Source organism: Echeneis naucrates, chromosome 1, assembly GCF_900963305.1.
Source record: "Echeneis naucrates chromosome 1, fEcheNa1.1, whole genome shotgun sequence".
NCBI classification, from domain to species: domain Eukaryota; kingdom Metazoa; phylum Chordata; class Actinopteri; order Carangiformes; family Echeneidae; genus Echeneis; species Echeneis naucrates.
Genome location: NC_042511.1, coordinates 11,933,533 through 11,949,699, shown reverse-complemented (window position 1 = coordinate 11,949,699; position 16,167 = coordinate 11,933,533). Strand labels below are relative to the sequence as shown.

The following is a 16,167-nucleotide window of genomic DNA, read 5'->3' as shown; positions in this document are numbered from 1 at the left end:
TATTCACTAAATAAACTGGTTAAACAAGGCTTGTCATATTTACTTCATCCATAATTTTAATTTAGTTTTAAACTTGCATAGTTTTTTAGGGATCAATACTGACTCACACTTTCAGTTTGACTTTATCCTGTTTATACAGCAACAGCAGTTCAGTCACTGAAGACACTGATATTTAACTAGAAACAAACTAAAAATGTCAGCAAAATAAATACTACTTCCCACATCAAAATAGTTATTGAGAGTAAAAGAACGGAGGTCAGTCCCTCTACAACTGCTAGAGGGAGGGGGGCCTGGTTTGTCTCAGCCAGTAGCTCAGTTTACTACAATCTGCCACATTTTAAGACTCATTGCTATCCAAGATAATCAGTTATAAAAAATACAGGCAGGTGTAGTTTTAGCTTCGTAACACTTTCCACAGTTTTCTTAACAGTGGCCTGCAGTTGAGCAAAAGAGGCTGGGACGCTGCACACCAAGCACCTGAAAATATTTTAATACAGGCAGGTTGTCTGCTGCAGCCACCTGCTTGTGTGTGCGCCCTGGGCAAAAAGCAGTGGACAAAGCAGAGCAATCATAAATCATCCCTAAATGTGGCCATCACTGTTGATGCTGTGGTGGTCTAGACCAAATAAATCAATGTACGAAACACTCCATGTTATCTCTTTTCAGGTTGATGTAGCCAGTGGATGATTATTTACACATCCAGTTGTTATGGAGCAGCATTTACATTAATTTAAGGTTATGCTGCTGACTATCAAGTGAGTAAAAGACTGACTCTGTTTGAGCTACAGTTTGGGTCTCTACCAGCTACACATCAAGAAACATCTGGCTTTTTAGAAACAAAATGCTCCAGTGAATTCACAAGCTAATGATCTCTCTCTGTTTGGAGTTTGCTGATGAACAGTTAGTGTTAAATGAGTTCCTAATGCTTTTTCACAAAAACAGCTGCTGGCCTTGACTGAAGACACTGACAGTGGTGAATGTGAACCAATGTAGTGAAGTCTCTGCCTATACCGTTAACTGGGAGCTGAAACTCTGAAATGCTGTATAAAGCTGAGCAGCACATCCAGGTGATAATTCATTGGATGTTTGTAACCCTTTTCACACCGCCACATAGTAATTCGACATAATTCCCTTATACAAAAACCAGTAATGCATCATTAATACCTATTATCTCTCTTGACATTAAATTTTCAATCTTGTTTCCTCAGATTAAATTTTTCTCCCACCCCCTTGTGCTCAGGACAGCAGATTGATGTATTTCCACCTAAACGTCTTACAATTTTTTTCTTGATTTTCATCTTCACCAGGTTAAATGCTTCCTTCATTATGAAGTCAAAAAGAAGACACACGATGGATAAAATAAGTCCCCCCGTCAACTGATTAGCACAAGTCCTTGATCAAAGACTGCAAATGAAAATAACCTAAAATTTCACATCATTGTGTTATTTCTAGATGCTGCTGAGAACAACAAATGTGACTTTCGAAAATTAAACTTCCCAAAAGTTATTGATTCTCTGAAAATCTTGTACCCATCATTAAATCTACACCACACCCACAAATGCAGGTGCAATTAACAAAAGTAGCAACACCAGTTGATAGAAGCTAAAACTTTGAGGATAAAAATTAAAAAGGGATGGGAGGCCCTGATAAAAAACAATACAATCCCAAAAATTACCAATTAAATGAAAAGAGGAGACGCTGTCATAACTACTTTATATAAGGAGAGTGTAAATAGGGTGACACACCCACCTCCCTCTCCCCAGTCGGCTCCCCCATCATTTTTTCTCTGGTTGCCCACAGGGGGAAGTATAAGTGGCTCCATTAGCGGCTGTATCATAAGTTTATTGTCGGCCTGCTGGGCATTAAAGACACCATTTTTACATTTGTTGGTGAACATTTCAGTTGTTGTGTCGGATCTCGCTGATATGACTGTGAATGAGACTGAACTACTATCTCAGAAAGTCATGTTTCAAATATTAATTAGCTGAGTTTTAGCAGACTTTGACTAAAGACAAAAGCAGTGTACACAGACACGCTAGTCAAACAGCCAACAGAGCATTTAGGTGTATAAGTTAAAGTCTTACCACCAGTCTTTCACAAACTAGTATTTAAATGTTGTCAAAACAAGACTCTGGTTGTGTGGGGTGTTTTTGTTTTGTTTTGTTTTTTTTAAACACCAGCCATTGTTTCAAGTTCAAAAGAGTCATCAAAATGTCGAGACATCTTAATAAAAACCAATTCGCAAAGCCACTTTCATTGGACCAGGGAGTTGTGGCACCCTGCAGGCTGACAGATGGCCTGAATAGACAACCGGGGGGCACGTGCTTGCTCTCTGCCACAACAATAAATAGAACCTCCTCAAGCAAAGGGAAAAAACTTGACTACATAAAAACACTGCAAGCATACATGTTTTATCCTACACATAAATAAATATTCAAGGCATCCCCCACAAAATGGCCCACGTTACACCTCTAAATAGAAAATATAATTCAAGCCAGGCACGACTGCAAGAGGCAAAAGGCCAGATGTCACAGCAGAGAGGTGCTGCTCACAAAGCCCCGGGCATAGCAGTCATCAAAGAGCGAAAGTCAACTCTTTATCTGCAGTAATTTACGGCTAATAATAGTGTTGCCCAGAGCTGTCCCGACGGGTCTGTTAAGTCCCATTTGCAACAGGCAAAAACTATAAAAAGGAGGCAGGGCAGGTTTCATGATTGATCACCGGAGCCATGTGGTCCCTTTGCCATGTGTGATGGCTTTTGGTAGTCATTGTTGTCCTGACGGCTGTTTTCATTTAAAGGCTGTCCACCATTTCTCTTGCAGCTAAATTTCAATTCCAGGAACACGCGCCTTGATACATTTGATAGTCAAGAAATCCATTTGCTTGGCTATATGATTCAGAAATGCAAATAAGTGGCCCAAATATGAAACATTTTCACCTGTCAGAAAACAGGTTTAAATAATGAGGGTCCCATTACATTTCCTGACTCCACCTTCAAGCGCTCACAGCAGGCTGAGTGAATAGCAGCTCATGTTGCAGAGTTGTTAAAGCTCTATGACTATTTTTTAAACCAGTGGTTCTCAACCTTTTTTCTGTGAAGTACCCCTGTAAATAATTTTTTTCAGCAGCGTGCCCCCTAACGGTTAGGGGGTACTCAGCTAAAAAACCCTAAACCATTTTCAAAGGCTTTTGAATTGATTGCTATTTTTTTAAAAATCTCATGTACCCCCTGGAGTGCCCTTAAGCACCCCTATTTGAGAACCAGTGTTTTAAACAATAGGAGCCTCAAGATTTCCAAAATCAGCTGACCAACATACACCCAACATATATTAGTTTCGATAAAGTTTATAAGTGAATGTGTTACTACGTGACTACTCTGGCTGTAAACGTACCTGTACTAATGCTGGTCTTTAAATGCTCTTTTAATGTTCACCAACTTTACTTGATAGATGTCTTGTCACTAACCATTTGATAACTTGGTTGTCTGATGTTGTAAAATAGGTTTCCAATGCCACCCCCGCAGTGAAAACTGTCATTTACAGGTTTTGAGACCATGTACAACCATGCAATAAATTTTCATGCCACCAAACCAAACAATGACCCAATAAAAGCTAAAGGTATCTGTGGTGTACATATGGCTTAATATCAAAAATGGGTTAACATTGTTGCATTATAAGCTGTCGTAATTTAGAAAGTATAAGTGTTCATCTAATCATCTTAAATGTGTAATGTATGACTGTGAATGGTTAGGACAACTATCCGGGAAAGACAATTTGGCCTACAGGACTGATGTTACATTTTTCACTGTCACAGAAACGACCTTTTTGACTCAGTAATCTATCAGAGTCATCAGTTTAGGAGCCAAGAAACACTTGTCACAGAATATCACATCAGTTGTGGATAAAGACAAGCCCAGAAAGTTATAAAATATTTTTCCCCACACAAGCGGCTTCCAAGAGTGCGAGACGTATGTAATGTGTCCACCAGTAACAATCTTTCAGTTGTTTTATTTCCATTATGTTATTCAACGCTTATTCAAAATGAACCTACAGGCTTTATGTGGTATGAAATCACAGCATGTTATAGTGTTAATATCTAAGATTGATTTATTCACAGACAGTTCCCCAGGTGTGCAAGTGTATTAATTTTGCAATCTTGCAAAATTTCGCACAAATGCAGGAAACTAAGCAAATAACACATTTAAATGTACAAGTACAGTGTATGCAGACTAGTGTGTGGGTTTATATGCTTACTAAGAGTTACTGTGGCAATATCCATTACAGAGAGTGTTTCTGTTAAATAATTTTACACTGAATGAAGCACTACTGTCAAACATTGTGTGCTGGCAACCACTGTCTTTCCTGCTGCTGACAACTAAGACCTCGTCAACACACTCAACTGACTTAAATACAGAATACTTTAATAAAATGTAATCTCTTGTCTAATGAATGGAACTAATTTAACAGAGCAGCCTGGAAATTTGATTAGCTACATTAGATGCAGATGTCCGATGCACAATGTGCAATGAATTGAAGTAGCATCTGACTTCAGGACGGGGGTTCTTTGTAGGCAGCTTAACAATATTATGTGAAGAATTTGAATCTTTGTACAACCAAGTCTTCACCATTACTTGGTATTAAAGCAGTATCAGATAGCCATAATACTGTACTGCATCTACATCTCTTCTGAAGATTTAAAATTAATATTTTCAAGTCAATTTATTAGGTATTAGGTATATTAGGTAGTATAGGTACCCTGCATACACACACATTGATCCTCCCTGTGTGTGTGTGTGTGTGTGTCTGTATGAATGTTTTGCCTCTTGCTGAAACTGATTACAGTCGTGCTGCTAGATCTGTGTGGTCACGAAGGCTAAACTAGAGTTTGCAGCACAATTTGCTGGTTTTGCTGTAGGTGACTCATGGAGGTAGTTAGTTGCAGGACGGTTCTTAAGACAGGGTGCAGGCTAGGTCCTGGCAATTAGCCGCTGGACACCGAACAAAACCACAACACTGCAGCAAATGCACTAAAATATATTAATAAAAAAGGAAAATGACAGCAACCACCACTGACAAACACCTGAGAGCTGATAGCCTCAGCCCGTGCTGCAGGGCCGGTCAGGGGGCAAGCGGGCCCACGTCCCGGGGATGGTGGGCGGAGGGGGTGAGGTGTATTATCTGGATGACATCGCTTACATGTGCAGACAGTGATGAGGCCTTTACCTTGTCCATCTGACGCTGACAGGGCAGGTGAATTCAGCTTCGGCCGCTTGGAGTTGGGAGGTCCGACGTCAAGCAGGTTTTCAGCCATAGTTGTTATCTCGACCGGCCGGTTGCTTCAGATGATAATTGTGATTATCTTGTGACAGGGAAGTTGCTCAGTCAACGCGAGCCTTCCCGGTTAGCACATTAGCAAGCTGACAGCCTGCTAACGTTAACTAACTGGCTAATAGCTAGCTAATTGGCTGCTACCAGCTAAGCGTTAGCGTTAGCTACTTCTCGCTGCGAGAGTCGGTGTCTTTCAAAAGAGATGCAATAGCGCCCCGCTTCGCCACCGCCATTCACCCCATGATAATCCAACACCCAACACCCACATTATTATCGTTAAATAACCCAGAATAAAATATTCCCCATGTAAAAACCCAACTTCAAAATGCCAATCCAGTAAAATCGGGCGGATTGCTGCAGTCCGGGGCGAAAGTCCTAATTTCTAGATGTTCAAAGTGCCCATTTTGCGTGACGTCAAATTTCTTCATGCAAAAATCGCGCGAAGCTCCACAAAAATGCACAATTGCATAAAAATGCCGTATTTTTGCAAATCACTTCGAAAGTCACGGCCGCGTCTCCGCTTGCCCACGGTAAACAATAATGCTCTCGGACGGCGACAGGGGCTGAATCGCCGCACTCTGAAGGGGAAATCAGATCTACGGAGCTTTTCTGCCCGACGACCACCGAGCCGATCCTCGTTTTTTCTCACAAAATGTCTCCGAGGCGGTGTTAAGACTTCGTTTTCGTGGGAAGGACGCTTTCATATCGCGGTAAGGATGCTCGATTTCTACGTAAAAACCAGTGTTGAACCGAAATCCTAATTTCGAGCCACGACAAGATGGCGGCTGTTGATTCCTTCGATACAAAAAAGTTTTTTTTCTTTTCCAGATCGGCTGTGGAGGGGGAGGGGCCGCGCTATCACGCCCTACGTGAAAACACCGCCACGGCCCGCCGCTGGGGGCGCTGCTGCTCCGCCATAGAGACACACAGTCCAATTGGTCTGCTATGTGTCAACATTTCGACTCAACTTAGTGTTAACTATTGTCAAATTGAATGTGTCATTGTGGATCAGCCTGTATGTAAGAAACAACAAGGTTTTTTTACAGGTTACTCATAATGTGAGATGTCAAATTTGATCCATTTTCTCACTTTAATAGTAGATAATAGCAGAAGCGGAACATATCTTTGTTGTAAAATTGTAGATAGAAATTATCAAATTTTAAAATACCCCAAACTGCAATATTATTTTAGAAATCAAAAATGTAAAGTTGAGCATGTGAGATCTTGCCGGTTAGCTGAAAAAAAAATATATATATTTCACAAAAAATTGAATGAGCGTGAGCAAGGGGAAAAACAAGTGCATCTAAGAGTAAGGACACAGACAAGAGGAGGAAGCACTGGTAGCTGGTATTGGATGGGAGCACCAGCACATTATTACAGGTGGCCTCATGCGTCACCACTTTGGATCACAGTTCGAAGATCTGTATTAATTTTGAGACATTTAATTACATTTTTTTGCTACTCAGCTACTAAATGTGAATTGCCACAGATGTGCAAAGTGTATTATTCACTTATAAAGGTTATGGCAGAGAGTATTCAATGAAATGAGGTGAAGATACTCACTGTATAAGTCACATGTTGGACATTAACTGGCTGGACCTCCAGTAATGACAGTAGTGGAGCACTATCGATATTGTTAAGCCAAACATTGGTTTAATCCTAACAATGTGTATCTGTCTATTGGTTTGACATAAACACATCCTTCCTTTATTCTTCACAATCCACTCGACTAATTTCTTTGCTGAGATTTATTTCTCTCATACTGACATAAAGAATAATAAAATCTTAACTCACACTTACTCAAATAGACACACGTTGAATCAATTTGATAATATGTCTCTTTTCATTGTTTTTCTGGCAAAATCTGACACATGCACATGTATAAAAAATCATATGTGACATAAAATAACTGCATATGTACAAACACTGAGTGCTTTGTGCAAATGTGTACAGATTACGATCATGTGTTGATAAATGATACATGGTTAATGTGCACAAAACATACATAATACATCTCATTCATAAACCAAAAACAAATACACAAAAGCTTTAAAATCAAAACAACTCTAATTTTTGTCCCAGTGTAATTAAAAACACATACGGGTTGAATTTACTATAAGATTTATGATGAAAACATGTTGAGCTGTCACCATTTAAATGAGTGAGTCAATACCATTTTGCTGTGATGTTTTTAGCAAGTGCTAACACTCAACACTCAATTCCTTTATGCCTCTCCCTTATTTTTCTATCACTGAACAAAAATCACACTTCAACAAAATAGGATGACTGAATACACTCAACTTCCCCTTAGGCGACTCTGAGGGACATGTCTTTCCCTCTTCCGAGATAACAAACCCTTCAGCTGTCAATACACTGTCAGAGAGGGGTGAAATCCAGATAACTATGTAAAAGAGAAAAGCTTAGGATTTGAGGAATCCTGCATGTTGGCAGTTCATGTTTAATGTTCAACATACATGTAAAGAGAATGACACACATTAAATGAAAAGAAGACAGTATGAGTATGGGGCAAACTATTGGCTAAAGCAAAGAAGAGGATCATTCATTCATTCCCAGGCAAAACAAAATCACACTTGCCTCTCCCCCAACTGCATCACAGATGACAGAGCCAGCAGTGTTCACTTTCATATTTTATTTATATGTGTGTACAAATGTGCACTATCGGAAAGGTGGTGTGCCCATCAACCTGTGTAGTCCCAGAGCCTAAACTTACTAGCTGGATATTTTTGGATATGGATAGCTACAATGACAAAGGAGGGAAAAAAAAAAAAAAAAAAAAAAAACAAGAGCCTTCCTTCATAATTAATACCCAATAGTTTAACTTGCTTAAGTTCTAAGGTTCATTAGGTTTGGCAAAAATGAGCATGTTGACAGTATGAATTACAATATTACATGATATTAGAAAATATTCTAATATTTTAGCAACTGAAAGGTATTATTTTTGTGTTGTGCGGCAACAGCTCCTAGAGAAACTTCTTTGGATTTTCAGGGTACTTAAAAACCACTAGGGTAATCACGATTATTTGATAAAAATAATCTCACTTCGCATATTCAAAAGGCACTGGTTGTGTGAATTTTGAGATATTTTCTATGCAACAGCTCTAACTACAAATGGCGACAGCTACGTAATTAGAGAAGGTTCCTACTTTTCTTATGACGTCTATTTGTCTGTGTATGGCGATGGTTTCTCAGGACAAGATTCTTTAGACCAAAGGCTGACCTGTCTTATAAGATGTGGGAATGAAATGTCTAGTTATCTTACAAATCTGTTTTCTCCATATCAACTTTGTGCATGTAATTCCTCCATGGATAACACAGTGATAGATAAATCATAGTTAAATAGTGGCCATGTAGTTGACTGATTTCCCGATCATCCAACAGTAATCGCTTATGTGTTATTGATGTGGGAGTTAAAATGTCTTACTCACACACATACACATGCACACACTCAAAAAAAAACAAGGGAGAAAACAAGTGCTTTCAGAAGTTTGAGGTTAGTAAAAAGGAAGCAGACTACAGAGGTGCCTGGCATTCGATGGGAACACCACATTATTCCAGGCAGCTGGTAAATGACAGACTGAAAAAAAAAAAACTAGAAAGTAACAACCACCACCCCACCAACAAAAACAAAAAAAAAAAACAGATGGAATTCGCCAAAAATCAGCACAACCAAAATTTTTTTCAAACATACAATCATAATCTATTCTCATTATGACAACAGCATAATAAAAAAATTACTTTCCGAAAACCAAAGTACTCAAAAAATACAGTCATACTTGTAGGCACCACAAAAACAATCAGCTAGTTTAGGTTGCACTGCACCTATAGATCACTCAATTAAAGTGGCACAATTTAAGTATATTGATACAGTAGAGGCTCCCCTCGGTGAAGAGGCCGTGACAGGATCCAAGTTAAAAGTCCTACCCCTTCAACAGCAAATCACACAGCTAAAGGCAGACAATACTGAACTACTAAATAAACCTATTGTGATGGACTGACCAAAGTTTTCATTTGTGTTGTTTTGTTTTTTTATTCTATTGATGAAGGCAACGAATGGAACGTCACTGAACATGAGCTTGAGGTTTCATACACAGTCATGTAGACGCTGTAGATGATCTGTACTTTAACACTTTAACCAACAACAATGTGAACCACCTTGTCAATTCTCAAGAACTACACAGTGATTGTCCCTCACAGTCCCACTTCAAGTGCTACTCCTGCCAAACATGTTTGGGTATCAAACTCTCACCCCACTGTAGGTGTAAAGAAACAGTCTGTATTTTTATATTCCAAAAATGACCAAGACGTTTGTTCCTACTGAAGTACTCAAGTACTGTCTGAATATCTGACAGTAACTTGTGTAATTTTATACCACTACCCAACTAGGTGACACCCCCCCACCCCTCTTATTTCCTGTCATCACTATAAGGCTTCTGGCTGAGTATGAAAAGTCAAAGTATTGAAAAATCCATTTACACACATATTAAATTTTGGTCTTTGTGGTATTTTTGACAACAACAAAAAGAGAGAAGTACTTTCTAAACTCTAACTGTTTCCTCTTATGTTTGCTTTTTTATATACAGCATAACAGTTTGAATTTACCCTGTGAGTAAGTTCCCACAGAGTGGTTCTGAACCAATGAAAAAGCTGACCGACAGCGTGAAGATATACTCTGGTTGCAATACATGTACGACAGCAGAAAATTGGATGGTAGTGCAGAACTTATTTGAAAAGTTTCTTTACAATTCAATTCAACCACCATCAGCTAAAGCTGATCACCATTCCCAAGTGTGTTTTTAAGACAAACCTACATTTTTACAGCCACTTTTTGTGTCTAGATGGGGTGAGTGTTTCTTACTCAAATGTAGAGTATCACTTAAAGTATATTTAAAGTGCCTTCCTTGCTTTTTTGGAACTACCCTTTCTTCCAAATCTATATTCCCTTTTTCTGATTTGATTTGTGCTTTTGATTGCACTTTTTGTGAAAGACAAGAACTGTTTAAACTCTTATAAGCTTTCACACGGTAATAACTACCAAATACAAGTGGTCGAGAAAACACTGTGCAAGACCCGTGCTTAAAATGTGCACTTAGCTGCAACAAAAACTAAACTCTATGTAGCCTGCTTTGTAGCATGTCCCCTTTTACAGAGGCTCCAGCACAAATGAATAATGTATTAAGCCCTCATGTCAAAGCAGAATACATAAATTAACACTGCTTCCTGTGATTCCCTCATTCTTCCATTAGTTCCCTGCTCAGCCCATCATGCTGCACTGGCACTTATATATCTAAAATGATTTTCCCTTAAGTAAGGTCAAGACTTTGATCAAGTGAAAACAAATGATATGGCACAACAATAATGTTTTTTTAAGGAAAAACTTGCATTGAAAATAAGAGCATGGAGTAAGAAACCACAGCATGTTCCATAGTCTAAGATTGCTAAAACTTTGTTCAGTATTCATATTTGTTCATTCACTGTTCTAGTCCTGAAGGCACTTAATAACAAAAATTTATAAGAAAAAAAAATTAACAAATCTTCTTTTCTTTCTTAGCGTCTTTCAGCCTGTTCTACATTTGAACTGCTGTGCTCAACACAGGTCCAACCCACTCCAGCATTCAGGCAACTTTCCCACGAAGGACGTGAGTTACATTTTCTTGGTTTGTGTTGGGAGTGACCAATGCCCTTTTCTTCATCTGTGCTGCAGACATTTGTCTAACGGAGGGGGCATCTTTCCCCCACCTGCAATCAGTCCTGAAGAGGCAGAGCAGCTTGGGGCCACGGGGGGGGACAGAAGACAGGGAAAAGGGAAAGAGGGATCAGAGACGGGCATAAAATTCCTCGTTGAGTTGTGTTAGCTCATTGGCCTCCTGCTCTTCATCCTCCTCCTCTTGACGTGCGAGAGGAGCAGGCTGCACCTGGGAGACCCCTTGTACATCACTAGTTTCTGGGCCTCCTTCAGAGGAGGGAAGGGTGTGAATGTCTATGGAAGGGGACAGCTTGTGGAGGTGTTGAGCGTCCCTATATCCTTCCTCCCTCCCTTCTATGGACTTAGCTGGGACTGGCTCAGGCCCTGCTTCAGAGGGTCTTACAGTGCTTTGAGGTTCAGGAGAGAGTTTGCTAAAAGAAGGGGAAGGAAGTGTAGAAGAAGAGAAATAAGAAGAAGAAGGCAGAGCTGCTACCTGGGCAACAGGTCCTGAAGTCTTATTGGCCGGCAACGCCAAAGATGAGGGTCCAACTCCGATGGGTTGCTCCATGTGATCTTGATTTACACTTTCCCCACTTTTGGGATACAGAAAGGTCCTCATTTGACCTTTTCCCTTGACATTCACTGTACCTCTGTAGTCAAACTCTAAACCCATGGCACTAAGCACAGTGTGGCTCTCCTCGCTCACCTGCACCCGACATTCCACACCAGTGGAGTCCATGCGGCTGGCAATGTTGACTGTGTCTCCCCAAATGTCATAGAGCAGCTTAGTAGTGCCAATCACCCCTGCCGTCAGGGAGCCATGGTTGAATCCAATACGGAGCTTGAAACCAAAACCTAGCATGTTCTTGTTGAAATCATCAAGGACACCCATCATTTCCAAAGCAAAGTTGAAGAGTGCCCTCAGGTGAGCATGTGGAGAGTCGTCATCATTCTCAGCCAGCTGTCGCACATTCAGCCCTGACGCTGCCATATAGGTGGCACCAATTGTCTTGATCTTTTCTACGCTTTTGAATTCATGTTTGCGAAGGAGCTCATCAAAGTCTCCTATTAGCTCATTGAGGACACGGTAACACTCTTTTCCACCCTCATAGCTCTCTTCATAGAATTCACTGAAGTTTACAATACTGGCAAAGATCACACCCACATTGTCATGGTTCTTGGAGTAGCTTTGTGTCACCTGAGGAAGCAAAGACAAAAATGATTAGGATTCATATCTTTATTCTCTTTTATCATATCATCATCATATCATATCATATTTGGAAATCCTTGAAAATGTTGTCTTTGGAATTAAAAAATGAGCTGTTTCTATTATAACCACAATAGTTTAAAGTTGTATATATTTGTTTAAATAGCAATAGAAACCTTGAGCTGGTCAGCAACATGAATGGGGATGATGTTGCCCAGTAACCACTCAGCCTGGTCTCTCATCGTCTGGATTTTGGAGCGATGTTTGTCAGCCTCAACGTTGCCATGGTAATGGAGGCGATAGCTGACCTCAAACTCACGGTTGAGGAACCAGACCAGGAGAAGAAGAAGGAAGAAAGCCAAGACAGCCTCTGGAACCAAAAGGTCAAGAGGCCGTGGGGGAGGGTCAGGGCCCAATTCAGAAACACCATCACCTGATGTGGAAATGTTCAGCCTGATGAAGAGAAAAAAAACAGAGGACACTGAAACACAAATGGGAAACGTGTAAAAATCACCCCCCCCCCCCAAAAAAAAAAAAAAAATCATGTTTAAAAGACATAAGGTTGGGAGATAAATGTTTCCAGTTTGTCGTGAAGAAATGCTCTATGTGCACGGGACAGAAAGAACCCTAAAAAACCAGAGTTTTGTCTGACAAACCAATAAATATTGATACTGAATTTCCTCTCAGTGAAACTGCGTCATAAAGTCTCTGCAGTGAAGCTGGGGCCTTGCTGATCCATCACTGAATTTGAAAAAAAATTGGCTGTCTCAATTTGGCTTCTGAATTCCTTTGACCCAACAACAAAAACAAATTGCTAAGTATAAGCAAATGACTGCGTCTGATGACAGATATTGAATTCTGTACGCCTTGAGAAGGAGCTGCCAATTGAAACACAGATGAAGAAAGCGAGTTTTCAGCAGTGTCATTTCCATCTTCAGGAGTATTTAATCAATTTTTGGCTCTAATACAACATTCAAGCCAACACAGGCTGTATGAGTCATTTTCGCCACTAGTGACATTTAGCAGCTTTACTACTGGTGCACACAGGAGACACACAGGAAGAGAGAGAGAGGAGGATAGAGGAACAAAGAGCAGGAAAGCCGGACAGAGCTGTAGTTATGAACAATATAAAACAGAGACAATTCCCACGTTGACCCTTTAAATGTCATTCATCCATCAAATCCTTCTGTTTCCACGGAGACACTCACCCATGAACTGGCAAGCTGTTATTAGTGGAGCTGAAAGCAACAAGAGTGGTGTCAGTCAGGGGAGAGCCGGGTCATATATACACAGACACACACAAATTCATACAATACACACCTGCAATACAATTCTGCTTACATTTCCTGGCATGTTAATAAACCGAGTGTGTAAATTACAATGTACAATTAATTCACGTTTCAATGTATTCATGAAATTAACATTTACAACACAAACCACTGCGTATTACAGACAGTAGAGGATGAGCATTATCCATAGTATAATATATGAAAAATATGTTTTCAAGTCGTGGTTTTAATTCCTCTTTCAACCACATGTGGGATATAAAACACTACTTTTGACTGCTTTGATTGTAGATACTTTGTGTATGCACACACGGCAGCGCGTGCGTTGTTCCCGCTTGTGTGACTGTTGATGTCTGATTGGCATTTGGTAGCTCCATGTATGTACAAATCACAAGTGTTCAGCTGTACCTGTGCAACGGGCTGTACAGCATCAGCAGCAGAGCAACCCCTGTGGCAGTGGCCAACACCGAGCGCATCCAAAAACTCAACTGACAGAAGTTACAATACTGGATGATGGCCAGAATGGTGGCACAGCACAGGAACATGGTCACCTAGAGGAAAAAGCTGGTTGTTCAAATGGCTTTGCAACGACACCAAGAGAAAAACAGCTTCAATCAATGTAGCCTTACACTGCTTTACTTGTTTACTTTATGCTTTTTTGTGAAGAGATCTTTCTTTTTATTTCATTGCAGATAATAGCCCAGATTACAAGCGAGATGAAAATATGTAATTAGCTGGAGATATAACTTATCTGGGAATAGAATATTTCCTTGCACTGCCGATTGTCTCATGCAATATTGGCATTTTTAAAGTGTAAATGTCACACCAAATATAAACCAACTGTAAAACCAGGAGCATATTACATTCCAAAACAACACCCATGGCTTTTTAAAATCAAATTTGGGAAATACCCTTTAAGGTCCATAGAGAGTTGAATGTGAAACATGCTGATCCAGCATGTGCATGAATCAACTGCATGCAAGCACACGTAGCGGCAGCAGCACTAACATGGTACCATTCACAGGTTTTAAACATTACATTGACAGGATGAAATCTTTTTCACTTTCATCCCTACACATGTCCTCACTCTCTCCTTCTGTTATTGGGTCTTAATATCTTCAAAGGCATTTAATTCCAGAAAACTGCATGTCTAATTAACAACTCTCCATGAGACTGCCACTTTGATCTATAAGCCCCAAAAAGATGCAGACAGTGAAGGATAACCAGAGCAGAGTGGGAGAGAAATGGGGTGTTGAAAATCCTTAAAAAAAAAAAAGATATCAAAACACCACACATCTTGCAAGCAGCCGTTGGCTCAAAGCTGGAAAGCTAGAGTCAAACTTATATGGAGCTGGAAATGGCCTTGACTCTAAACAGCACGAAAATGCTGCAAAGTATGGCTGCTCTCAATCTTCTCGCATGCAGGACTTAGAGTAGAAGAAATGTCAACATATCTGGTGCCAATGTCCACAGTCAGAACCTCCTGAAGCCTGCTAGCTGTTTTCCTACTACAGTTCCTATCAGTGCTAATGCCAGCTAATGGCTCTGCTGGTTTGTGAGGATCTCTGGCTTCACACCACTATGGGCATGGTTTCAAACCTCCTGACTCCTCTCTGCTTACTTCAGCTTAGAGATATCAGTGAGGGCAAACTATTATGGCTTGGAAATCACAAGCACTACCACTGCTACAATTAGAAGTGGCTCTTGTAACAGCAGGGGAAGTGCTGCAAGTAGGAGCAGGAGTTCAATCAATTTCAAGATTTGTAGGTATTTTTCCACTGTAATAGAAGAATGCTGGAAGCAGCAATGTTTTTCATAAGGACAGTTATACTTTTATATTCAATCTCTGAAATGCAAAAAATTTAAATAATCTAGATTTGTTTAGAATTATGTGCACATCCCAGCAGATTTTTAAGAAAGTGATCATCAGGGCCATTTTCCAGTGCACATGCTTACCTGCAGGGGTAGGTGGATGCTGCAGGTAAGGTGGGATAAGACAGAGATGGCAGGGAGGGAAACCAGAACGGCCCCTATCACATGACGGGGAATCCACCCAGAGACCACCAAGATCAGAGAGCGGGTACAGTTCATCACTTCTTCTAAACAAAAGGCCATGCTAAAGAGAGAGGAGATGAATAATCAACAAAAGTTAACACAGCAAACAAAACAACATACTTTCACAATAACTAAGAAGAAGAAGAAGATGAAGATTTATTGCCTATTTAGCAGTGATAACAAGTGAAAATGAATTCATATTTTTAATAATCTCCACTGAGACACATCCACACCCCTGAAAACACACCACTAAATAAATAAAACTAATTTATCACACTTGAATACTGCAAACACCAAGTAGAAGTTGGTTTTCCAGGTTTTGGACTATGCCTAGTACCAGGCCTTGTAGCTGACAAAGAAACTTAATCCATTGTAGTGTAGGAGCCAAGCAACACATAAAATAATTGTGGTTTCAGTGGGGAGTTGTAGTGCTGCAGAATGGTCAATCGGTGGTTTTCCATACTGTGCCACTAAGGTCCAAAAGGTACAGGCTTTTATTCCCACAAAACATGGCAGCAGCCGATAGGATACAAACACTTTCGTCGGCCCCCAATGGCAGATACATTTTGGGGCCTAAGAATAAGTGCC

At 40.2% G+C, this 16,167-nt stretch overlaps 2 protein-coding genes across 3 annotated transcripts in view; both read right to left on the bottom strand.

Moving 5' to 3' along the window:
- The window catches only part of crebbpa (CREB binding lysine acetyltransferase a), a 42,386-nt gene extending 36,267 nt beyond the window's left edge, over nucleotides 1–6,119 (bottom strand). Inside the window, exon 1 of the mRNA XM_029510373.1 lies at nucleotides 5,223–6,119. Within this exon, the coding sequence (XP_029366233.1) occupies nucleotides 5,223–5,310 (88 nt within the window). The 5' untranslated portion in view covers nucleotides 5,311–6,119. The remainder of the gene's footprint in view (nucleotides 1–5,222) is intronic.
- A 1,028-nt stretch (nucleotides 6,120–7,147) lies between these two features.
- Nucleotides 7,148–16,167, bottom strand: part of LOC115040433 (adenylate cyclase 9) — a 32,417-nt gene continuing 23,397 nt past the window's right edge. Inside the window, exons 7-11 of one of the 2 annotated variants that reach the window (XM_029497380.1) lie at nucleotides 15,481–15,640; nucleotides 13,933–14,075; nucleotides 13,447–13,476; nucleotides 12,415–12,691; nucleotides 7,148–12,229 (exon numbers count right to left, since the gene is read on the bottom strand). In XM_029497380.1, coding sequence (XP_029353240.1) covers nucleotides 11,162–12,229; nucleotides 12,415–12,691; nucleotides 13,447–13,476; nucleotides 13,933–14,075; nucleotides 15,481–15,640 — 1,678 coding nt within the window. In that variant the 3' untranslated portion in view covers nucleotides 7,148–11,161. The remainder of the gene's footprint in view (nucleotides 12,230–12,414; nucleotides 12,692–13,446; nucleotides 13,477–13,932; nucleotides 14,076–15,480; nucleotides 15,641–16,167) is intronic. The other variant, XM_029497381.1, reaches the window with a different exon arrangement.